Source organism: Trachurus japonicus, chromosome 6 (genome assembly GCF_045865225.1).
Source record: "Trachurus japonicus isolate A0001 chromosome 6, Traja_1.0".
Taxonomy (NCBI): domain Eukaryota; kingdom Metazoa; phylum Chordata; class Actinopteri; order Carangiformes; family Carangidae; genus Trachurus; species Trachurus japonicus.
The window spans coordinates 24162643-24186777 of record NC_140912.1 but is presented as its reverse complement, the minus strand read 5'-3'; the positions used below and the strand labels follow the sequence as shown (position 1 = coordinate 24186777).

At 45.4% G+C, this 24135-nt stretch overlaps 1 protein-coding gene across 1 annotated transcript; it reads left to right on the top strand.

The window, feature by feature from the left end:
• The first annotated feature begins 1076 nt into the window (after positions 1-1076).
• On the top strand, positions 1077-23839 carry ccnd2a (cyclin D2, a). The gene is made up of 5 exons (XM_085779938.1): positions 1077-1476; positions 2862-3077; positions 6216-6375; positions 13655-13803; positions 19383-23839. The coding sequence occupies exons 1-5, from the start codon at positions 1282-1284 to the stop codon at positions 19554-19556; spliced, it is 894 nt and encodes a 297-aa protein (XP_085636064.1). The 5' UTR covers positions 1077-1281; the 3' UTR covers positions 19557-23839.
• The last annotated feature ends 296 nt before the right edge of the window (positions 23840-24135 follow it).

Genomic DNA, 24135 nt, shown 5'->3' with positions numbered 1-24135 from the left:
TGGTGGTTTCTAGCAGGAATGGGTGAATTGGTTGATATTAGTTGGTCTGAACAAAGCCAAGGATTCATCTGTGTGTTATCTTTAAGACAAGATTATGCATATTAAAAAAAAAAAAAAAAAAAAAAATTTCAACACTGCTTCGAATTTCCTAGAAAGCTATCTCTTAAACCACAAGTAGATTGTGGCTGCAAAAAAAAAAAAATGTTCGTAAGATCATGTGTGTCCGTGTGTGTGCGCGTGTGGGAGGGAGTGAGGGAGGGTGGGTGGGTGGTTCTGTCATGTGCGCGTGTCCGTGCGCGGGCACAAGCCTCTGTGAGTTAACAGTGTTTATGGCCACATACAGTATCTACATGCGTCATCCTCAGCGCAGGTTCACCGAGTCCATTTGAAAAAACTGACAGACAAGTTGGTTGAAGCACAAATCAATACGAATTAGAGGCTTTCTTCACTTCTGTCCTTCTCCCTGATCCAAATTAATATTCAGATGACTCTCACAAGGGGGCACTTCATGCTGCACTTTGGAAAGTAAAGTTGACTTGTTGAAGTCTTTTAATCATGCATGAGCTAATGATGTCTAATAATGCAGCAAAGATGCAAGATTGAAGATGTTAAGTGGCAATGACACTTTATCATCATCTTGAGGCAATAAGGAACCAACATAAAGAAGAATATCCACATCTACAAAAACACAGAGAAGCGGTTTTATTCACCTGACAACAACTTGCTCTCCTTTCACTCCTATAGTTTGATCAATCTTAACAAAAAAGCAACAACATCCTTCATAAAATAAGTTTATTCGGACTTAAGGCACCCATTAAATGTGTAAAAAAAAAAAAAAATGCGACTTATAATGAATCTATTCTGCACTTTCCCCTCCATGTGTTGTGAATCTACTTTAGAGAAAGTGTCAGCTTGTTAAAATCGTTAAATGCAGTTTACAGAAAGTTGTGTAGCATTGCCAGAGTAGAAGAAAGAGCGACAGCAGTGCAGCATGTTGCGTCTGGTCTATACAGAATAGGCTAATGAAGTGAATTGCGTCAGTGGCGTGTAGGGCAGGCTGATCTGGCCAGGCGGATGAAAGTAGAGGCGCACTGTGGGGAGAGAGGAAAAAGTTCTCAACAAGGAGAGGCAGGACTACTCTTACGGAGCCCCTGCAGTCTCACTTTTTATGCCTCTAACAGACTTTCGCTGCCATCCTTTTGCCTTTTTTCTCCGCAACACTGCTTTGACGGTTCCGAGAGAGGAATCCTACTTTTTGACTTAAGTGAAAGCACCAGCACCATGGAGCTGCTCTGCCTCGAAATGGACACCATCATACGAGCTCGTCCTGATCCGAACCTCTTGTGCGATGACAGAGTCCTGCAGAGCTTGTTGACTATAGAGGAGAGATTTCTACCCCAGTATTCCTATTTCAAAGGCGTCCAGAAAGATATTCAGCCGTTTATGAGGAGGATGGTCGCGACTTGGATGTTGGAGGTATATCGAAACACCGAGTGCTGCTGAGTCTTTATTATTTCCGTGCTCGACTTTAAAGCCTCCTGATTTGTTTCATTGCTGCTTTGTTGAGCTCTGTTTGCAATTTACGGACAGTAGATCAGACCGCCGGCTCTCATTTCCCACTGCTTATCCCTCATATTAACCTAATGTGTCGTTTTCTCTAATTTTCTTCCCATTTTTAAAGTCCGCTCGTGAAGACTGCGTTTGTTGAAACTGCGAGCTTTGATACGTGTGACACCGGAGAATTCCTTCCCTATGCCTCGCATGGTGCCTGTACAAAGCTGCCTGTTGATTCTTTAATGTTATTATTTTAGATAGCCTGAATATTTCCATGCACACGTATGCACTCCCCAATGCAATGCTGCCCTGTGCTGTTCTATCGCCATGTTGGTTTTTTACAGGAGCGCCTGTGCTTTAAAGAGGACTTTACAGTGTCATAAACGCAATAACAGCGGTTAAAGCCCATCGGCATTGACAGAGGAGGCTCTCTGGTGTCCGTGTAATATAGAAATGATGACAAAAAGTGTTGCGAATATTTGAGGTATCTATTTTAAATGTCGGAAGGGGCGAGGGCCTTATCTGTCCCTTCTGTCTTCCCCCCGTCGTCCTGCCTCACTCTGGAATTATGTTCGATTTTCGTCCCTCAGTTCAATATTTCTGATCAACATCCACATGTAAACAAACCTGAGGCTTTCAGCTTTATTTTCATGTCAATATTGTCAGGCTCCGATCCACTGGAGATTTTTAATTAATTTTTGAAATAAACATATCGGGTCGGCGGTGACGCACATCAGACCAACCTCTTGCTACTTGGCTTTTATTTTGACATTTTATTCATATTTATCGCGTATGGATTTGGATCCGAATTGTCGGGTATGATGTGGAAGGCCCCCCGGAACATTATGAGGCGAAAAAAATCGGTCTAGCTAATTTATTTATATTTTTAATCATTTTATGAAAATATGACGAATGAAAAAAAGTGTTTCCGTGTGCAGCGCTGTCGGGGTGTTTTTTGGCTCGGCTGATTGTGACTTGAATTCATTTCTTAGTCAATGAACTCCAGGAATGTGACTCTATTGACAGTATGTGTCCGAGACTTATTTCAATCTTTGTAAAATACTCTATTTCGAATTAATTTATGATGTCGCAACCGATTAGGGCTGGGCGCAAACTCTTGGCCGGGCCCCAACTATGTGTGTCATTGAATTTATATGTGCTCTTTATGTCATTAGACTTTTGTTTCGTTATCTCATAAAAGTTTTATATACATTTCAAGTGCTGGAAAACAAGTCAGGTCACTGCAGACTGGGTTACTGGTTCCAAATGCTGAACATTGCTGCATTGTCTGCTGTCTCTTTATTCAGGTTTGTGAGGAGCAGAAGTGCGAGGAAGAAGTTTTTCCCTTGGCCATGAACTACTTAGACAGATTTTTAGCCGTGGTACCCACCAAAAAGTGTAACCTGCAGCTGCTGGGAGCAGTCTGCATGTTTCTTGCATCCAAGCTGAAAGAGACGCGTCCATTAACTGCAGAGAAGCTTTGCATCTATACAGATAACTCCATCAGACCACAAGAGCTGCTGGTAAGCAACATTTGCTTCAACACATTTTTGCAAAATTCACAGTGATACCTCTGGTGCTGTCATCACCAGCTGGTTAAAGACAAACACAGTTTCATGACACATTTCTGGGCTTTTTTTTTCTACATCATGTCAACTTCTGGTTTATTTATTGCATTGGTTTACAAACATGTTCATTTTAGACCATTGAGCTCCAACCATCACACACTAAAACATCAGAGCTGCTCTCATTTCACTGAATCTGTTGTCCAGGCTCCACTTTGGACTGTGCCGTCATCAAAGGTCCATGAAAAGCCAAAAGCTCTACAGTGAATTGTTCCACAAGGGCTCACTTTACTGTACAAGACCCTCTGGGCTTTACAGTATTTATTCACCAGTCTGTGTAATGGTCTCCATCGCCATCTAGTGGCAGATATTTGCACAGAGCAACGGGGTCAGCTTGAACTCCAGCCAAAGTTCTGACTCTGTTCCTGTCAGCTAGAGAGGGAGAGACACAGAGAAATTCAAGTTTGCCTTTTACAGTTCAGCTTTCATCCAAAAATAACCATGGATGCACACATTTCTGATATTATGTCATGCTGCTCTATTTCTGTTTCTCTCACACTTGTTAATGCTCCAATGTAGCACATGGTAGAAATGTTACGTCTGTCTACTCTGCATGTATGTGTACGTGTTTATATGTATGTACATATCTATATCTGCTGATGGCGGGTGGATTCTGTGTCTTATAGAGCAACAAAAATGTCAGTCCTCTGTGTCCTATTTATTTGATAAGGCCACTTTGGCCTGATAACACCAGCTGCTTTCACCAGCGCAAACCAATTAATTAACTCAGTTTCGCATCAGATAAGTATTTCCCCACTGCTCTGTGGTGCTACATAAACATTCCTTAGTAAACAACAGCCAATCCCACCCATGTTGTGAAAGAGGCCACATATTATGATTCAGACGTGGCTGATGTTTGTAGGCCTGCCTCGCTGCCTGACTGGCGGCTCTACCCGCTGGGTGATTGCTGCACTTTATCCAGGTTCCTGACGAGCTGCTGTTGGTTTTGTTGGCTTCTGATAATTTTCTGGAATGTATTTCAGCTTGAGGATGTTGTGTCAGATTTGATTTCCCCCCTCTCTCTCCTTCTTCTCTCTCTCTTTTCTGCAAAGGTTTCAAGTTGTGAGCGTGTTATAGACGTAGGTTTGGCTATGAAACACAATGAGGATTTTAAAGCAAAAAAAAAAAAGACAAAGTACTGTAGCACCGTCAGTGTGAGGTGGAGTCATGTAAAACAGTAAACTGAGTCCGTCCTACCTTTATGTTCAGTTAGTTTGAAGACAAAAGCCCTCAGCACTTGAACTGAGGCCTCCTCTCAGTGTTTCTGTATAAGGCAGTATTTTGGCTGACATGCAGATACAGGAAACAGAGATCAGCTGCTCGGGCATGTGATCGTTTTTTTGTCCTCATCTTTGGTAACAATTTCTTGTAAAAAGAACCGCAATGTTACAAAGAAGGTGTGACCAGAGGAAGGCAGCATAGCAGAAGGAAGTGGGTGCCTGCCTGCCACTATGTTAGCATACAGCCTGTGTTGCAAGGCCCTTGCTGCAGGCTTGAATCTTTGCTTTGCTGGTACTGATGGCAGCCATGTTGCGTCCTACAGTCAGACACTATCAACAAACCCCTGCAGGGGCATTATGATTTACATATGATCAAATAATTGAATCTCTGAGATACCGGTTATACCGCCTCCAACAGTGTTGTATCTTTGATGAAGATGTCTTCCACCTTCGATGCAAAAAAAGGGCTTTTATTTTGATATTTACTCTCATGTGCGTAATTGTGGATATTAGGAACAAAATACTTGAATCAGGCCTTTGGTTTTCATCCACATACCTGACATCAAGCAGATCAGACAACATTCCAAGGCTGAAAAAGAAAAAAGGTCACTTTGATTAGAAAATTGTGAGCTGGAAGCGGGGTCAGTGGCAGCCATGTTGCATTGTCTCATGACTGGGTCCATGTGGTCTGTCTGTGTCTCTCTCTCTCTCTCTCTGGCTCTTTCTCGCTCTTTCTCTGAAGGGGAAAATGAAGAGCATCCATAGTCCTAGTCACAAGGCTGCAAGTCCGGAACCAAACCACAAAATTTTTTCCCAAATTAGTCACCAACTCTTCCGTTAATCACCTCCTCTAGGAAGTGAAAGTAACAATACACTCTAAGAGAAGAGAACACCACACCTAGTGATCCACCCACATTTCACAGACTCATCTAGGCTTGCATGTGTCATCACATTTTCCCAAGACATCCACCTTAAAATGATTTGTGAAGATGAGAGCGGCTCATTCTAGCAAATCTGATCTCACAGTGTTTGATTTAAAGCTTTTTCACCTCAAGTGGTCGTGTTTCTTCTGAGTCATAAATATGCAGGACATGATTTAGAGTAAGGTCTTTTACCTATATTTGGCACTCGACATTGTTTATGTAAAAGCTTAACGTGGACTTTAGAGGCTGAATTTATTCTTACGCGCTGAACGGCGCTAACAGAACTGGCAGCAATAAAGAAAATAATCACATTTTTGACATAACATACAATGAAGGGTTTTGATAAGTTAAATGAAAGATGGATTGAGATAAGAGATGAAATACTGTTTAACTTTTGTAAGATAACACAGAGTTATTGCTGATCCTGCTCAGCAAGAACAGCCTTCCTATCCATTTTCACTACACACACACACACACACACAGTAGAACCTCTGGTGGGCCTCTTTAGGAAAGTCCCCAGATGCCAGACAGACAGACGGGGAGGGAGACAGTGTTGTGAGGTCACCTGGGTTGGTGGCGCTGCTGGTGTTTCTCTGTCCCAGGCTCAGCCAAGCAGAGACTAATGTAATAACAATAATGCTTAACCTCCACACACTCGCCACTGTACGGGGCCAGGGGCCCACAGAGTCACATTCACACACTTTGGGGCTGCAACTGGCTGAACAACTGTGGTGAAGTAAGCTGAGAGCAAAGTGCTACAGTGTATTTGTGTCACTGAAACCTGCTCAGGCTTTCTCATTTTCGGTCATCTCTCTCTCTCTCTCTCTCTCTCTCTCTCTGCTCTCCGTCCCCGCTCTCTTTCTTTCTCTCTCTCTCTCTCTCTCTCTCTCCAGGAATGGGAACTGGTGGTGTTGGGGAAGTTGAAGTGGAACTTGGCAGCAGTGACGCCGAACGACTTCATTGAGCACATTGTGAGGAGGCTGCCGCTGCCCGAGGATAAGCTGGCACTTATACGCAAACATGTCCAGACCTTCATCGCCCTCTGTGCCACAGGTAGGACACAATGGAAGCCGACATCGCACACACACACATTACATGTCCTGTATTATGAACCCATATTTGTCCCAACAAATCCTGGTGTTTGATTGGAAGAACAAATCCAAAAGATGAGCGTACAGAGCGCAACGTCACATCGATATCTTCATCTTCTGTTTTTTCTTTTTTCTTTTTTTTTCTCATTGGTGTTGCAAGTGACACTGATCATGGATAAGCTGCCAAGTCAAGGCAAGCGATAATGGCTTGCATCAACATACTTTCTCATGTTGCAAAATATCTTTATCTGCACATTCTTCTTTCAGCACTGTATCAAAGCGCTCGCTCAATAACATGCGGCAACAGCTCTGTGCAGAGGTGTGCTGTGGGCCAGTCACGGCCCGCAGTAACCTCTGGGAGACGCATAACATCCAGTGGGAAAATATTTTTGCCTAAGAAAAGCATGTGTCACGGAAGACACTTCAGAATGAGAGTCTTATAGGTTTGATGTCCCATCACCTGTCTTCTCCCAGGGCTGGTATGCGACCGCGTTTTAGAGACGTATCGGTGGCTTCCAGAGCATCCAGTGACACTTCAAAGCCGGGTTTTCCTGGTTGAGGGGCATTCCCATGTCGCACAGGGTCGAGAAGAGGAATGGACAGGGGTGGAGGCAGGCAGGCCATTGTCTCTCTGCTCTTGAGGTTGAATTGTTCCCTCAAGATCAAACATCCAGTGAGTTGTGTGGGAGGGACGGGGAGCCCTTAACATGATCTGAAGAGACGGCCGGGGTCGAGGCGGAGGAGAAGCAGGAAAAGAGCTGGGGAGTCAGTCAAACGCCAGAGGAGTGTATTGTTTTTGTGCTGCCAATGCGAAAGGCATGTAATGTTTTCATATCTGTTTCTCCTGATGCCCCCCCCCCCTCCAACCCCCCCCACCTGCTCCGCCCTACAGCTGGAGGACATGATAGCTTTCCCATGTTGAGATTCTCTGTAGGGAGAGGGCAGGTTTCTCCTGTTTGCGTCACCTCCAACACCTCGTTCAGAGCTGCAATACAAGTCGGGGGGGAGGGAGAGGGAGAGGGAGGGTGATAGGAAACTAGCACCTCAAGCAGCCTTTAACACCCTTAAGTATTTACCTTAACATAAATGAGGGAAAATTACACACTTCACCCACTGTAAGGTTTTTTTGGGTTATATCTTATGTCTCTTACTCATGGCGCCCGTCACCACCTCCATCACCAGCAGCAGCAGCTTCCTTCTCTGCAGGGCTCAAACTGAAACAGCTCCTTGTGCTTGCATCATTCAGAGGAGAGAGTGTGTGTGTGTGTGTGTGTGTGTGTGTGTGTGTGTGTGTGAGTGACAGGTATTTACAACATAAAGTGATTGAATCCCTTGCGCTGATTTTGCAATCGATTTGAAAAGTTTGCAGCAGAAGTCGATGCTTGCAGAATTTTTCGAAGAATCGCCTCTTTCCTCTTTTTCTTTGTCTCACTTTTCTTCTATCTCTCTCACTATCTCTCACTCTCTTCCTGCGTCTCTCACCCCACATTTTGTGCCAGCGGATTAATGTGTGGAATGACAGCGTGTCAGTGATCGGATCTATTCCCAAAGCAACATTGTGAAAGCCTGCACTTTGTCCTTAATTGCTTCAATGAGGCAGTGGAAATAAATTTACGAGCCTCCTGGAGTCGTCCTCCTCACATTGTGCCTTAGAATAGGGAATTTCTGGAGATAGCTCTGGATTAGCAACAGGCCATTTATCTGTGTATGCTCTCCACAGACTTGTATCCAGGCAAACAGAGAGCGAGGGCAAGACAGAGAAAGAGAGAGCGTGAGTGAGTCAACAATTTGGTGCATCTGAAGATCTCTGGGAATTCGAAACCTCATTTGTGGAACGTTCCCAGCCGTAAATCTTCGGGTTATCTGGTGAGAATCCTCCTTGAGACATCCTCCGAGAGAAGCGGAGAAGGTAAAGACACAGCAGAAGGAGGGAGGAGGTCTCTCAGGAGGATTTACATTTGCAAGACAGTTGACGACGGGTCACCTGTGGCCTTCCTATTTCATACAGTCCATTCAGCCCCGGCAGCCACCACTACTCCCACTGCCGCTGCCCCTATACTGAAAAAGAAAACATGCATAAAACCATGGCTCTCTGTTTTCAAGGGAACAAGAGAGAGAAGAGGAGAAGTGGAGAATAAGGCCTCTCATTCCTAATGGCTCCTCTCTTTTGATGAAACAGTTCCGTTCGAGCCACTCGGTGGGATTTTGTCAGGTGGCGCAGGCTGGCTCTGTATTAATTAATAACATTGGCTGGTCCATTCACGACTATGCAAATGGCTCAGGGGCTCAGCTAGAGGCTGAGAGAAAGGAGACAAAAGGCTTGGCCCTTACATTTCATATGCAGAGCCATGCGAGGGTCAGCGCTGCGGGGCCACTTGATAGGAAACACCAGCGCTTCCCTCAGGCAGGCCGCCGGATAATAGCCCAGAAACAAGCTCATTAAGGGAGATTATGAACCTCCATTCCTACACACAGACACCAAGCACTCCGAGCTTCCTCTTCTATTATTATTCAATTGAGGTAAAGTGGGAGAATGGACGGGGTGCATGGGGCAGACAGATGCACCCCAACCTGTCTGCTGCAGTTATTGAGCTCCGTCTTCTTGCCATATTGCCAGGGATTATGCTCTACTTTACTTTTTTTTTTCTTCCTTAAACCAACTCCAATAGCCCTCGCTGTAATGGTATGCATGGAATGGTGACAATAGTCATAGAAGTTGATCAAAAGAAAATTCTGGATGGGGGCCAGCAGTGCTGTCTAAGAGAGCGTCAATTGTCCCGGGAGACACAATGATGATTTTGCTACAAGTTGGGATGTAAGTAACAAGTGAGTGAAGTAACCGAGCGTTTGTTCTTTTTCTCCGTGAACAGTGTTTGATTCAGTTTTTCTGGAATGTGGAAGTGTCTTTGGATTGTGTGAGGTTAGTTTCTCTTGAGACAAACTAATGATTCACTAGCTAACAACCACGAGGGGAGTCAAGCTTCGCCGCTCGGCCTCGCTCTCCCCCTTGTAACAGATTTGCCATGGAATAAGCTATTAGTTCTTCTTATGTAGTTGAGCTTTCGTTTCAGATGTTATTCACCACTTCTAAACTTTGACACAGTTGTGCCTGGACTCCGTGTACAGTCTGTTCCACTGTTAAACAGCTTCTAAAGCCCAAAGAAAGTTGGATCACATGCTTTGATTTCACAAATAATGAAGAAATGCAGAGTTTCTGTGAGGCTGTCCAACTTTAGATTTTGTCTTCTCAGTTTTTTTTGTTGTTTTTTTTCCCTGCATCCCACACAGCTTTCCGAGTCATATTCTACAACAAATTCAGGAGTCAAACATGCCCATGTCCACGCACCATTGACCACTCACATATTCTGAGGTGACTCATAGTACATCTCAATGGTCCAGAGGCAGGAATGCTCCGTGTAGCTTCCTCTCCAAGTGGCTGCTGCACGGAGAATCCCCTCCAGGCTCGGGCTCGGCATTTCTAGAGATGAATGATTCATCTCAGATGTGGTCAATGAAAAGGTCTTTACTGGTGTTTGTTTACATAAAACCCCCTTCATGTTTGATGAGTCAGAACCTCAACAAATTAGCCACTCGGTCCAACAAATTATCATCCCTCTCCACACACGCTCCACTGATGTGAGGAATCACGTCCGGTCTGGCTGCAGCGTCAACACAGATGAAGCAGCGAGAAGCTTCCTGACAGTATGCGCCCAAAAATGTGACACGCAGAGTGAATCATCGAGTGGCATGTCCTGAGTTCTCCCCCTCCCTTTTCACCTCACTGGTGTAATCAGCACCACACTATAAATACTGCGGCCAGCTGAGTCACACCAGAAACACAAAGAGAGAAGGTTTATCTTTGGATGCTGCAATTATCCTACCAAAAAGGTCTAGGAATCAAAGCCTCTTTAAACTGCTGTGTTTACCTTGGAGGTCACGTTAACCACAAAGACCAATATTTGTTATTTGAAGTAAATGTTAGTGTCAGTTGGGTTGACGTGAACGCTTTTTGTCATGACACCAGAGTGTCTCCTTGTCTCTGTCCTTCTCCGTGAACTCTTTGTAATTACTTCTGCGAGCTCCCAGTTGTCCAAATTATCTCCAAAGTTAGACAGACGGGAAGAGGAGGAGCCATGTTTGACCTCTGACACACGCTTTTTGCTCTTCCGCTGAACTCTCCCGCCCTCGACCTGCACCACATCTGTACGCTCCTCATCGCTGACATTACCAGCGCCTCAAGGCTGCAGCTGGGACAGTGGAGGATGATGGTGCAAGACTCAGAGAGCTGTCACAGGATGCTACAATTAAGGAGGAATGCTGCTCTCTGGCAAATGAGTCGGAGTCACAGTTTGAGCAGGGTGCATGACTCAGACTCTCCTAAGTTTTGTTTTGTATCGGTCTCCGGAGTGACAGTCTTGGAGCAGGAACTGATGGAATATGACAGATGGCGGAATCAGGTTAATGTTTTTTAATCGGTGATTTCTCCCTTCGTTACATGTGGACAAACTCCTCAAACCCGGTCGTCGGGAGGTAGTCGTTGTTGTTGTTTGTGCGACTGGAGGAGCTGCACTCGGTGGACCGTCTGAGCCGGCCGCTACCGCTCGCCACAGACTTGTTTTGACTACCAGGCTGAGTTGCGTTAATGGTGAAACATACTGTCATGCCAATCCCAAAATGATGTTTGTTTTTGGCCTTAAGCAGTCAACAGGCCCCGGGTCCTCGTAACGCTGCTCCCTTAATAAACAAGGTCAATAAGAGCTACATGTATAGAATACAAGACCCTGATTTATAGCGCTGGAAAGAGAGGAGAGGGTGAAAAGGAGAGCCTTTTTTTTTTTCTTCTTCTTCTTTTGGCTGTTGTTCAACTTTCCAACTTTAATTAATTTACAAGTTTAATGTGCATACTGTGCATTGCAGCCACCCAGGAGGAGTGGGCCATGTAGGGCAGCAGACTGTGTGACCAGAGGCCTGAGGATGAAGTTTCAGGGGGTAGGAGGAACACGGAGGAATGGAGACGAGGGGGCACAGGGAGGAGAAAGGGCCATTGAAGGGGGTGAGAGGCGTGCAGGCCAGGCCAGCCAGCCGCTGCTCACAGGGAGCTTTCCATCGCAGGCGTCCCCACTCAGCTACATACACTGTTTATCCTCAACATGAATATCAATGAGGGCCTCCTAAAATACAGCCATTCTTCCCCCCACATGCAGCAGCCACCAGGCCGGAGTGTCAGCCCGCATCGGCTGCACGCGCGCGTCCTTGTTCTGCTACAGACCTGTCTTGTCTTGAGTGCGAAAAATCAGCTTGCTGCCCACTGCCCGCCACTCAGCTCTCCCACAAACCTACATCTGTGCTGTGCGTGTGTGTATGTGTGTGTGTGTGTGTCTCTGCATCTTAAAGCATGCAGGAATTGGAGCATTGTTTCTTGCCTGTGTCTCTGAGGTGTCTGCCTCCTCGCCTGTCAGTCTACACTCACTGCACACGTACAGTAAATCCACGTATGCCTTTGTCCTCGTACCCCTCTATAGAAAGTTGTGCTCTTACAGCAGTGATGTAATGCTGAGGGGCTTTGTGTGCTCTTTCCTCTTGGCTCGAGGTAGCCTTTAATAAATCGCCCCTTGGCAGAGGCCCAGCAGCCAACACAGGGGTGTATAATAAGTTCATTTATTTGTCAACACTGAGCCCACAAGATGAGAAAGCGCCTGGCTGTGCATGTTAAAAAGGCAGTGAGGGGCTGCCTTTACAGCTATCAAAGGGCCTACCTCTTTGATTCCAGATAAAAAAAAAAAAAAGAAGGAAGAAAAATCTCCTTCAGAGCCATCGCACGCAGTTTGCTTTGCAATTGAATATGGCAATATGTTAATGTGCAGGCTGTTTCTATGCCCCCACTGCCTGCTCCTCCAGCCCATAGGTGGCCCAGGAACAGAGGCATACTTGTGGGGGCGGGTGGGGGGGAGGAGGAGGAGGAGGATGGGAGGCAGGAGGCGAGGGTCGCTGGAGGGCGACTCTTTTCTTCTTCCAAAAACCTCACAAGAGTCTGGACACAGACTTGAGAGTGATGTGCAGCAGAGTTGTCTACACCCTCTCCTCTCCCACCACGCCCACCACCACCTTCCCCTCTTCTCTCCTTGTCGCCTTGTCGCCATACCGTCCATCCCTCCTTCTTCATCCCACTCCACCCCGCTGACCCCCCTCTTGCCCCCTTCCTCCCCTCCCCTCGTCCAGCCGCGGCCTTTGTCCGGCCCGTCTCGCTGAATTGGTATCAGCAGAGAGGGGATGGATGCTGTGTCTCTCAATTGGGTGAAATGAGGTGATGACTCTGGACAATGGAGTCACACTCTTCTGCCTTCCCTCTCGCAGGTCTGCCACTCTATTAATATGCTAAAAGATAGGAGGGCCGCCAATGCAAACCACTGCCTGTTGTAGCAACAAAGACTGGGGCATGTGTGCCATTCACTGCCCCCATCTAAGCAGGCCATGTGTTGTCCAGAAAGAAAGGTAGAAGTTGAGCAAGATATAAAGAGAGAATAGAGAAAGGAGTGTGTGTGTGTGTTGTGTGTGTTTATGTGCGCGTGTGTGTGTGTGTGAAGAGAAAAACTCTCTCCCTGTCTGTCTGTCCCTCTTGCTCTCACTCTCCCCCTGTATGCCAGTTGCCTTGCCTTTTCGGGCTTCTGGCCCGTTCACAAGCTGTCTCATTTGCATTATGAATGACAGTGAGGGGAGCTAACAAGGTTATTGGTCTTTGAGACGCACGCCTGTGACCACACGTGGAAAAAGGACCTACAGCAGTGAGCATTGGCAGAGGCACTGAGCCTCTTTATTCCTCCCTTTCCAAGCGCTATGGGGCTTTTTTCAGTGAGCACACGATTTACTCAGGAGATGGAAGAAAAGGGGCCGGGCTGGGGAAAGGGGGACCGGGGTGGGGAGCTGGTGAGGGTGGTTGCTTTTCAGCTCCTTTACAAGCCAAGTGAACCCTCATTATCCAGGCCCCTGGTCATTAGTGAGCGCTGCGTTCAGACCTGGTACAATAGACGGATTATTTATTAGCTGACTGCTAGATTACCAAATCATATTGTCTCTGGGAGGGATGTGTCTGTACTCTTTTTGTGGAGTGTATGAATCGAAAAGAGTAATTTAGAAACCCGCACCAGGTGAACAACAACAATAAATACAGCTTTGTGTCATTTTCACTAACTCATATCACTGAAAAACACATTTAACTCAACTAGGATCTCTTCCTCCGACAGATTTCAGATTCGCCATGTACCCTCCCTCCATGATCGCCACAGGAAGTGTGGGGGCAGCGATCTGCGGCCTCCAGCTGGATTCAGCTGACCAGTCACAGTGGGGCGACAGTCTGACAGACCTGCTGGCCAAAATTACAAACACAGAAGTGGTGAGTTTTTATTTCATGCTCTCTTCTTTGCAGCCTGGTGAGGTCTGACATAGACTGAAACACAGAATCCCAGTGTGGTCTTGTAAGAGCTTGATACGGCTGTCTGGAAAGTCTGCGGGGATGTTTCTGAGTAATACTTAAACAAGGAGGAGGAGTGAATGTTTGTGTTTCTACAGGCGATATTTAAGTGTTCAGTGGTATTTATCTGCGTTCGTGTATTACTGTAACTCTGTGGTTCAAAGCTGAATTAGCTTCTGCTGCTGTGAAGATTTTCATCTCCTCTATCCGTTTATATCTGCAGTTAAATGCCACAAGTAACTCATCTAGTTACCGCGCGCTGTTGTGCAATCTATTACTTTTAACAAGCAAATTCTGCTGAAGAATGACTGCTTCTTCGAGGGAAACTATCCCTGTTATTTATGTCAAAAGTCAAGAAACCCCTCATGTTTGTTGGGATTGCGTGTTTGCAACAGACAGTAGCTTAGATGTTGAAATGTCACACTCAGATTTGGCTTCTTCACTGGGATCTGGCTTCCCGCAAAACCCATTTTTGAGGGTTTTTTTCTGCCAATATTGGTCGGGAGAAAGAAAGATGAAAAGAAACCATCAACACGCTACAACTGCTTCTGTGATCTCCGCCGTCGTCGAACACTTGACGGGGCTTTAAAAGCATTTGGCGGGTTTTGTTTCTTCCCCATCGGTCCAGTCCGGTTTCCCCCCTCGTATAAAGAATCCTCCAAATCGAGCCAGGTTGAGAGCATGTACAGTATGCTCTGTCACTGACAGGAATGCTGGCCAGGCCGTTGTGTGGCTGTCTGGGTACAGTGAATGTTGCGGCGCTGGGCGAGTCGAGTCCAAACACAGGCAGGGCCTCTACTGACTCGACCGATGCCTGGCTTTCATCACGCAGATGGGAGAGGGCTTCAGCTCGCTAAAGTTCACTGCAAGGGTGAATAGGTGGGCAGAACCGCAAAGGGTTAGGAGAGCGGGACTGTGAGATGATAAGTGATTAAGTTGTTCTTTATTAGCCTCTGTGGGGAGATTAGTCTTCTGCCTTTGACCCATCCTGACTGGTGAGACGTGGAGGGAAGCCACAGAGCTGCGCACTGGGACCAGCTCCGGTTCTGAGGCCACTGCCTTGGCACGAGAACTCCTAATACCAAACATGATGAAGAAGGCTTTTGGTTAGTAATAGCCAACCTAATATAAACACGAACATTTGAGCTCTTGTGTGCACACTGCACAGGGAGCATATCAAAGGCCGTGACACTGATCCCAAACCTCAGCCCCGGTATGTTAAATTCTGTCCCAAAAGGAGGTGGAAGAAAGTTGTTAAAGTGTGAAAAGGACACTGAGGGGGTGTTGTGCCTCCCTCGCAACAATCAGCCCTCTCTCATCTCCTCCTATGGTCCATAATGCATCACTGCTGGAAAGCATGGCTCCCTCTGGTGCGAGCTGTGTGAAGTCTCGCTCAGCAGCTGAGGAAAAACAAATAGCTGGCCTCAGCAGTACAGGGCCTCAGTGTGTTTAGGCTGCACGGTCTTAGACTTGAGGGAATTAAGTCGCTCTGTGTCTCTATGATCAACTCCTCACATTCCTGGATTCAGACAAGCCATGGCTCGCAGTAAACACAGGAGGCAAAGCAGAGGGCACCCCTCCTAGTTCAACATATATGAAGAGCTTTAAAGAGCTTTGAGTCTCCTAAAGTGACTTTCATCAGACCTTTGCACCACTTGTGAGATTACCGAAAACACATGACAAATGCTCGGAAGAAGCTGTCAGCATTACTACGTGTCTTCGGTGCTATTTACACATTTTGTCACTGTTTGAGAATTTCGTCTTTCACACACTAAAAAGAGGAAACAGTCATCGTTGACCGTGTCATTTTAACACTTGCCCTACCTTCTTTTCCCCAAAGCTCAACCACTTTATACGTCAATGCAGCATCCAAGGGCCACCTCAACCTCATTCTTGATGACAGTCGTCAGGGTGGTGGTATGAACCTGAGTCTAAATGTGTACACACATTATACTGCGCTTGGCTTTGGCCGGCAGTGCAGAGGGTCGACGAGATGGTAGAGTAGCGCCTCGTAGCGAGCCGGCCAAAGAGCCAGGCAAAATATGAAGGCAAAGCAAGTTTCGCCAACCTCTGCAGCTGCTGCTGCCAAAAGCATCATGGCCAACGCCACCCCCCTGGCACCCTGCTGGCATCTGTGGTATCCAGAAGCTGTGGTTTTCCAGTGGAAATGTGATAGGGCCAAGTCACCATCTTGGGCTGCTGGAAAAATGTGAGTAGCCTCACATACACCTGGTGTGGCCAAAGGGGGGGGGGGGGGGGGGCTTCTTGTTTGGGACAGCAGAGGAGGCTGAGAGCCTGAGAACCCAGACATGAAGAGCAGAGAGGAGACATGGAGTTTGTGTGTTGAGTTTGAAGCCACAGATCAAACTGAATTCTCCTACACAGGTAAACATTAGTGTTAGCGAGAGGCTGGACACAACATTTACTCTCCTGGTTAGGACACGAAGGCCAAGTGTTTAGAGACGCCCTTTAGACTTGAATGATTAAAACTGGAAATAGAGGTTAGAGAAGTTTAAGACCATCACTTCCTAGATTTTATCGTTTTGACACTCATTTTCTCTCATTCATCTTTTTTTTCTCAGTCAGGGTCACTAAGACACCGGAAGCACATTTTCCCGTTTCTCCCTTTCTTCCTGTTTTCATTCCTCTTTTTTAATCACTGTGGTTTCCACTCTGGCCTAACTATCACTGAGGCGGTTTCATATAAGTTGCACAAGGCCTGGATGTCATATCTAAATGTGATTTTTTTTTTTTTAAGAGCCAAAATGGTTGCAGCAAAGATGCATTTATTATGAAAGATAACTTCTATGAACAGAGTCTGTGGCGTCACCACATGTGGTGTTTCAGCACGCAGGCTAAAAGAGAGAGAAAGGTCACATTTTCTGTGACTTGTGAAAATTCAAGTCATGTGGTGACTCTTTATTTCCAGTGTCAGCCCCGGGATTTTGTGTTTAAAGACTCTCTGAAATCTGTAGTGTGTGTTGTGTTGTGTGCGTATGTGTGTGTGTGTGGTGTTGTGTGTTTGTTTCAGCTGTCTGACCACCAAGTCCTCCCAGAGTAGCTCACACTGTCTTGTGTGGTACAGTCAGCAGTTAAAACACATTCCATGGCTTCACACATTTCTTCCTTTTGGTTTTGTCTGTCTGCACGACTTCCCCCCCTATCACCAGTGTGACAAAGGCCGCCCAGGGATACTGTGCATGCCTAGATTTGTCAGAGGGACACTTTGTTACAGTGTGATGTTTGTCTGAGACGGGACAGAGGGAGGACCGCGGGACGATGGTGGTCGCGCAGGCGGCAAAATCAGATGCTTCGGCACAGCTACCGCTACCTCCCATGGCCGACTTATGCTGAATGCAAGTACCTAGAGTTTCTCTGAAAACAGTATTGGTGTTTCCAGTAGTCACACATTGAAGTCATTAAAGTTTCTCGAATAAAGCCCATGGGTCTTGGCATGGGATCCGAACTGCCGCTCTAAAGAGCAGCAGAGACGGGGGGAGAATATCTTTTAAGAAGTGAAGGCGTGCATTCTTGCGGTAAGACACAGGCAGTTTCTTTACATGTTACTGCGCTTTACTTAATTTTCTCACAGGAATTGGGGATTTTATGACCAATGGGGCACATGTTGTTGGTGGGAAGGAGGAGACTGGTCGGGTTTCCTCCACGTCAGAGCCGTTGCCGGGGGACACGTCCTCCCCGAGGCTCCTGGGCGGCACACATCAGTCCAACCTCCTCAACATCAAATCAGCCTTCATGGATTGTGACCAAAGAAACTCCTTATGAACTAATCATATCAAGATATCAGCAATAACAAGATCCCACAGAGCCTGAGTGACTGTGTCAGTGGTCGTGTAACTTCATAGATTTTTAGTTGTCTTTTAAAGACGGCCTACTTGTAAAGAGATCCTCCATAACGGTGTCCATGTGTACGGGGTTTGAACAAGTTACCAGTTTAGAAGAGTTTGCCTGCTTTGACAACACAATGCCTGACTCACCCTGTGACGTGTCATGCTGTTTGACCTTTGACACCGTGACCTTTTGCGAGTGAAGTCTCAAGTGTCATTTGACCGAGGTCCAACGGCACCAGAGGCCATAACACAGACTCAAACTGTGGCCCATCAGGTCTAAATTAGCTGTGCATTTCTGAAGAATGATTCCCAAAGCTCCGCAAGCGCTGGTACACTTTCACCCCTCGTCCCTGCGGCCATGAGGCGCTCTCAGTCATGTTATACACGTGTTTGTGCTTGTGTGTGTGTGTGTGTGTGTGTGTGTGTGTGTGTGTAGCACTGAGGGCTCCAGTTGTGTTACAGTGTTTGACCAGCAGAGGGCAGTGTTGGCTCTCTCTACGCTCTGACAGCAGCAGTCACATCAGTCTGTCTTCAGTCAGTCACTGTCAGCTCTGACTTTAATGACCGTCGCCGTTGTTCCTCACCCTGCCACCGTCTGACCTTTCTCTTTAGGCTCCCGCTAACAACCCATTCAGCACTCCTAACCCACCCAGCCGCCCTCCCCTCCCCTCCCCTCCCCTCCCGCACCTCTCCCCCTCCCCGGCGAGTTGCTCTCTGTTCCTGTGCTGCCCTGTCCCCTCTGTCAACCCTCCATCAGGGAAGGATATGAGGGCTCAGCACTGCTGAGAGGCTCCTCTCCCAGGTGGATTCTCAGATTGCTGCCGCGGCCTTTGATGGTGAAAGGCGAGCCGGCCGGGTCTCAGATGGATCCCCTGCAGGCAGGCAGGCACACAGACTGGCTCTCGTTAAAAAAGCACCACCTTTGTGTTCCCACAGGAGGTGGATGTAATTAACATAGCTTTAGTACTACCTGTGTTTTCAGCCGCTGTTGTCAAGGCTACTTCTGTTTGGTTTTTGTGTGTGTGTGTGTGAGTTTGGGAATGGCAGGGTTGATGGGATAGCTGGGTGGTGGGGGGCGACGGAGGCAGTGGTCTGCATGCACAGATGTGAGCGTGTGTGTGTGTGTGTGTGTGTGTGCATATCCATATGTGTGTGCTTGCACATGTGCTCTATAGGGCTGGTGTTCGGTGCACAACCCTGGTCGGACTGATGTAATGCTTGGGTCTGGTCCGTGTCTGGGCTCAGCCTTGGCAGAAGCTGGAGCTGCTAAAAAGACTCTTTGGTCATTTAAAACCGCTTGCCTGCACTGCCCAGGGGCCCCTCTGCTGCCACACTAGGGGCCCCTGCTTCTCAAGCATTGACTACAGTTTTCAGATTTCTCTTGTGAACTGTCGATGATAGTTATAGAAATCGATATCCACTCAGAGCAGCATCAGTAAACACTGAGCAAACAAGTAACGGTTGACAAAACAAATGAAACTATGTGCTTAGATTCTTATTCTGCCAAATAACTGAAATCAATTTATATGATTTATAAATTATATTTTTCCCTATGTCTAACACCAAAATACACTGAAATCCTGCTTTGCTGTCCCTCTCTCTCTTGTGGATCCATTATCACAGCTTGTTCTCCGTCTCTTTGCTGTGTTGCAGGACGTCCTCAAAGAGTGTCAGGAGCAGATCGAGCGCGTGTTGGTGAGCAGTCTGCGTGAGGGCCGGCAGCAGCAGCAGCAGCAGCAGCAGACACAGAGAGGCCCCAGCGGTAAAGGTCTGGACGAGCTGGATCAATCCTCCACCCCAACAGACGTCCGTGATGTCAACTTGTGAACCACCAGAGGGCGACGTCGCACCGGATTTACAAAAAACAACAAAAAAAAAAGCATAATGAAAAAAACCTCAATTTTCTTAAAAGCAGAAAAAAAGAACAAAAGAACAAAAAATGTTAAAAACACAAGCCCTTTAAAAGAAAAAGAACAATGCTTGCTAGTTTTTTTGTAGATTTTCTGTTCTTCGAGTCAAAAACTGCCCACAAAATAGATTTTCTATGATGTTTTAGTCTAAAAGCAACAAATTTGATTCAAGATGAAGCTCTGTGGTGCCTTGGATATTCAGAAGGGAAGCCAATCATATTTGCATTCTGCCTTTGATTGTATAGTATGATCTTTAAGTTATATTTTAACCATAGCTTGATAATGAGGCTGTAATGGTAAAAGTTGTGGAAACCATTCAGAAATTGCATACATGGGATCACAGTGGGGCTTACGTTTTTTTTTCTCTGTTTTGGTTTATATGAGTATTATAACTATTACATTTGTGGCTAGTGTGAGAGAGGACACGTGTTCGAGCCTCTCGACCAGCAGAAGGTCCACATGTGTGTGGAGGACGAGGCAGACAGAGGAAGCCGTGAGAACATTATGCTAAAAACGTTGGTGGGTCCCAATTCCAGGGAAGAGACGAGATTGTAATAAATATTAGTAGTATTAGTAATTATTATTATTATTAATATTATTATTGGACATATTTTGGAACCGAGTCGTAGAAATCAATAAGCTCCTTTTTTCAGGCTGCTTGTGTGTGTCAGTTTGTAGGTGCAGTGTGCAACCATGTGTGTGTGTTTGTACGTGAGTTTGCAGGCCTGTGCGTGTGCGTGTGTGTGTACACGTCGGTGTGTGTGGTGTGAATGCTACATGTGATCCTGTATCTATATTAGCAGTGTGCATCCTACGGCGTGAGGCACTTAAGCAAAGTCGAGTCGTAGACTTCCAGTTCTATCTTAAAAGACTATGGAGCAAGCTGAGGCTACACGTACTTTGTCCATCAGTATAACAGGGCATCTATGCTATATCACTGCCTTCATGCATTAACAGTGTATCATGGTTCATTGTTGGCCAACAATAAACTCATGTGCATGGACTATAAGAGAGACTATAAAACAGAAAACGATTTCGTGAAGGAGGATATGGGCGAAGGGACCTTGACTTAGAGCCCCTTATCTTTCTGATATTTCCTGAGGTGTCTCGCCTCAGGCTCAGAGGTCACACGAGGTGTTTGTTTATTACTGCCATTCTGTCAATGAAATATTACAGTCAATGAAATATCACAGTCAATGAAATATTACAGAGACTTCAATCTTTTCACTTTGTTACAATATGGTGTTTCCTTAGTTGTGAAAGGCTGCTTTGAGTCTTGAGTCATGACCTCTTTCATGTGCAGCATGTACGGCACATGTGAAAAATAAGGGGAGAGGACGAGTAACGCTTTTTTTTTAAAAGTGTGGAGGACATTCGACCTCTCTGTGTTGAATAGCAGGGAGGGAAAAAGGGCACGGAGAGAGTGGAGAGAATTAGAAAGACAGGGACAGTTTGCAACTAAGACGTCACTGTGGAGCTGTGGAGGGGCACACGAGTGCACGGCACAGGACGGCAGAGCAGGAAGGGTGGTGACGGTGCACCAGCATGCTGCTGTGTGGATGATGGACAAAAACACAAGACACCCAAAGGCCTCAGCAGACAACTTTTTAAAAAATGTGCATATTTGGGTGGCGCCAACATTGATTTCTCTTTAATTGACGTCCACAGCGACACAGCTACGTCAACAGATATGCTCTAGGTTTCCTTTTACACAGAAAATAAGTGAGGAACTAAGGCTGTACACTGCCAGATTGTGAGTATGAACTTTTCTTGGGGGGGAGGGGGGGTGGGGGTTGTCAGAGGAGAACAGGATGATAAAATACTGTCAATGCATCTAGAGTCCCACGTAGGATTGATTTCAATGGCAAAGCACTTTGAGAACATGCTCCCCAGGAGATACGTAAAATGAAATGTGTTGGGTGGTGATTGGAGGTGAATGGATGTTTTCTTTTTTTTTTTCTTTTTTTTTCTTGTTAGCCTTTTCTTTGGTTTACTTTGTAGGGCTGGTTTCCCAATCGTCAGACATACCCTTTTGTCAAGCAAGAGTCAGAGTAACATGGCTGTCCACGTGTTACGACCAGAGGACATTCCTATCAAACAAAAAAAAAAAAGAAAAAACATTCCTACCCAAGTCGAGTGAAAGTCGATGGGGGAGTCTGACCGTTGCAGAGAATTTGAACAAATACAAAATGCCAGCATGAATTGGAAAATGCCTTCACACATGAGTTCACTGATCCATGGGTTCTGTTTGATTTTTCTTTTACTTTTTTGTCAAGAAATGAAATATTTGTTTTTACTTGAATTTTTCTTTTTTATTTATCTGCATCACAGCCACAGATCGTCACACAGGGCCGCAATGAGCTACAGGGCAGGGTGGTTGTAACATCCAATATTTGCACATGTTCTTCTGAGGGCAAAGAGGTTTGCATTTTTTAAGATGGAGCACGGCCTTTGCTCTAAACCACCTTAACTGATGTGTGTTGCAGTGGTTGGTCAGTTTTGTTTTGTTTTTTTAATGGTGCTGGCCTTTGTAGTTCAGGCTGATTTGTCTGTCCATGAACACATCAGTCCCCTTGTGAGCTTTGCTGCTTCAAATCATTGGCAAGGGGGGGTTCATCAGCCAGACAAGAGACAGATTTTATTTTTTGTTTCGTTTTAATGAGACACACGGCTTTGCCACAGCAATGTGTCTTTGACTTAATGCTTGAGTTTTTTTTTTTTCTGTTTGTTTTTTTTGTTTTGTTTTGTTTTTTTTCATGACAGTATGTGACGTTGCTGAGTGTATGTTTGTCAGACTGAAGAAAAATGTGGGGGTCTAATGTTTTAGTGATGTTTTTCAGTAAAACTGGGCAATCTGATGATATATTTGCCAAAACATCCCTGGTTGAATATTTGATATGTCCCCTTCATTTTGCCTCTGTTTGCCTGATGTAAGCTCTCTCCCAAACGCAATGGTTGTGATTTTTCTTTCCTGCAATTTATTATTGCATGTTATATATTGAGACCACCTTTACAATTTGTGTTTGATATATGTTATGGGGTGACCAGACCCACAAAAGGGGTTTTCTAAGATTTAGAGATACTGTATTCCAAAGTGAAGAGAGGACAGGAGGAGGAGGTGTGAAGACATCAAGAAAAAAGTGTCAATATTTTTATTGAGTTATTGTTGTCTTTTTGCGCTGCTAAAAGCTATGAATTTGTTTCATTTATACAAAAAAATAACATTACCTAGTTGTGATGTGTCACTTGAGTGTGCTGCTATTTTATAAACATTTGTATTATAATATAATTATTTTACTGCTTAAGAGATACATTCAGAAAAAAACGAAGTAGATGGTAATAGAAGAACATGAAATGAGTACTCGACTGGAAATGTTCTTTGTACAGTTTGACAGTTTGCTTAGATAGCATGTGTCCTTTTTCCCCCTTTTCTTTTTTTTTATCTATTTTGCTCTCCTTCTTCAGTCACATTCTGCATCAGTGGTATTTCCTATACCTCAGGATTACTGGACAAAAATCAAACACACAAATCCATCACCTATACCTCTGCAGTTTAGGGAGCCTGGAAACGGCGGAGAAAGAAAAAAGACAGTGGGGGTGGAAAAAGAAAAAGGCAACGACATTTTTGTGGATGAATCCCACTGTTTTAGTGGGGGAAATAATTTGCTCAGTACGATGGGAAACAGGAAATATGCAAGGCTTCCACTTGGACTAAACCTATATTGGAGGGGGGGCACGACAACAGTGCAACATTTTCTCGAGGGTTTTTTTTTCAATACCGTAAAATAGTTCAAGCATGTTCATTTGTGTTCATGTTGGTGCTACATCTGATTTGTTGTGTGCACGAGAGGGAAGAAAAACATCATTCCTATGATGGCCAAAGTACAGTTCTTGCTTTATACAACCACAATCACTCTGAATGTCAGTAAATATGGATTCCGTATGTGAGAAAGAGATGTTTTTTGGTCTGAAATACTGTGTGTGTGCACCATTGTAACTGCCACAAAAATAATGGGTTGAGCTACACCTGTCAGGTCCAACCATAAATATCCTTATATCTGGAAGTTTCAATGGTGCAGATTTCCCTTTGAGTTGCCTCCCCTCCACTATAACTCATATCATGTACCTCAAATGTCTGTTGCACAACCTCTGTTCAATAAACTTCTGCTTTAAAGGGTGTGACACCACATCAGCTCACTATTTCCCACGCCTGTGTTCCTTTCCGACGTGTGCTTTCAATTGTTGTGTGGTCAATAGGTTAGTACGTGTTTGTTTGTGTGTGTGTGGGTGTGTGTATGCATGTACGTGGGTGTGTGTGAGAGAGAGAGTCGGCAATGAATCTGACAAAGTTCAGCTTAATCACTGGTGATGACAGACAAAAGACAATATGTGGTTTTCTGACCAGAATCCAAGGAAGAGTAGTTATAAACATGAGAAATAATTTAATTGATTGATATTTTAGGTCACTTTAATAAATCTGAAATGAAAAGCAATGG

Excerpts from the sequence above, each read along its gene's own strand:
- ccnd2a (XM_085779938.1), top strand. The coding sequence starts at position 1,282 with ATGGAGCTGCTCTGCCTCGAAATGGACACCATCATACGAGCTCGTCCT. Across the intron at positions 1,477-2,861 it reads TCGCGACTTGGATGTTGGAG|GTTTGTGAGGAGCAGAAGTG; the intron begins GTATATCGAAAC and ends CTCTTTATTCAG. Across the intron at positions 13,804-19,382 it reads AAATTACAAACACAGAAGTG|GACGTCCTCAAAGAGTGTCA; the intron begins GTGAGTTTTTAT and ends GCTGTGTTGCAG.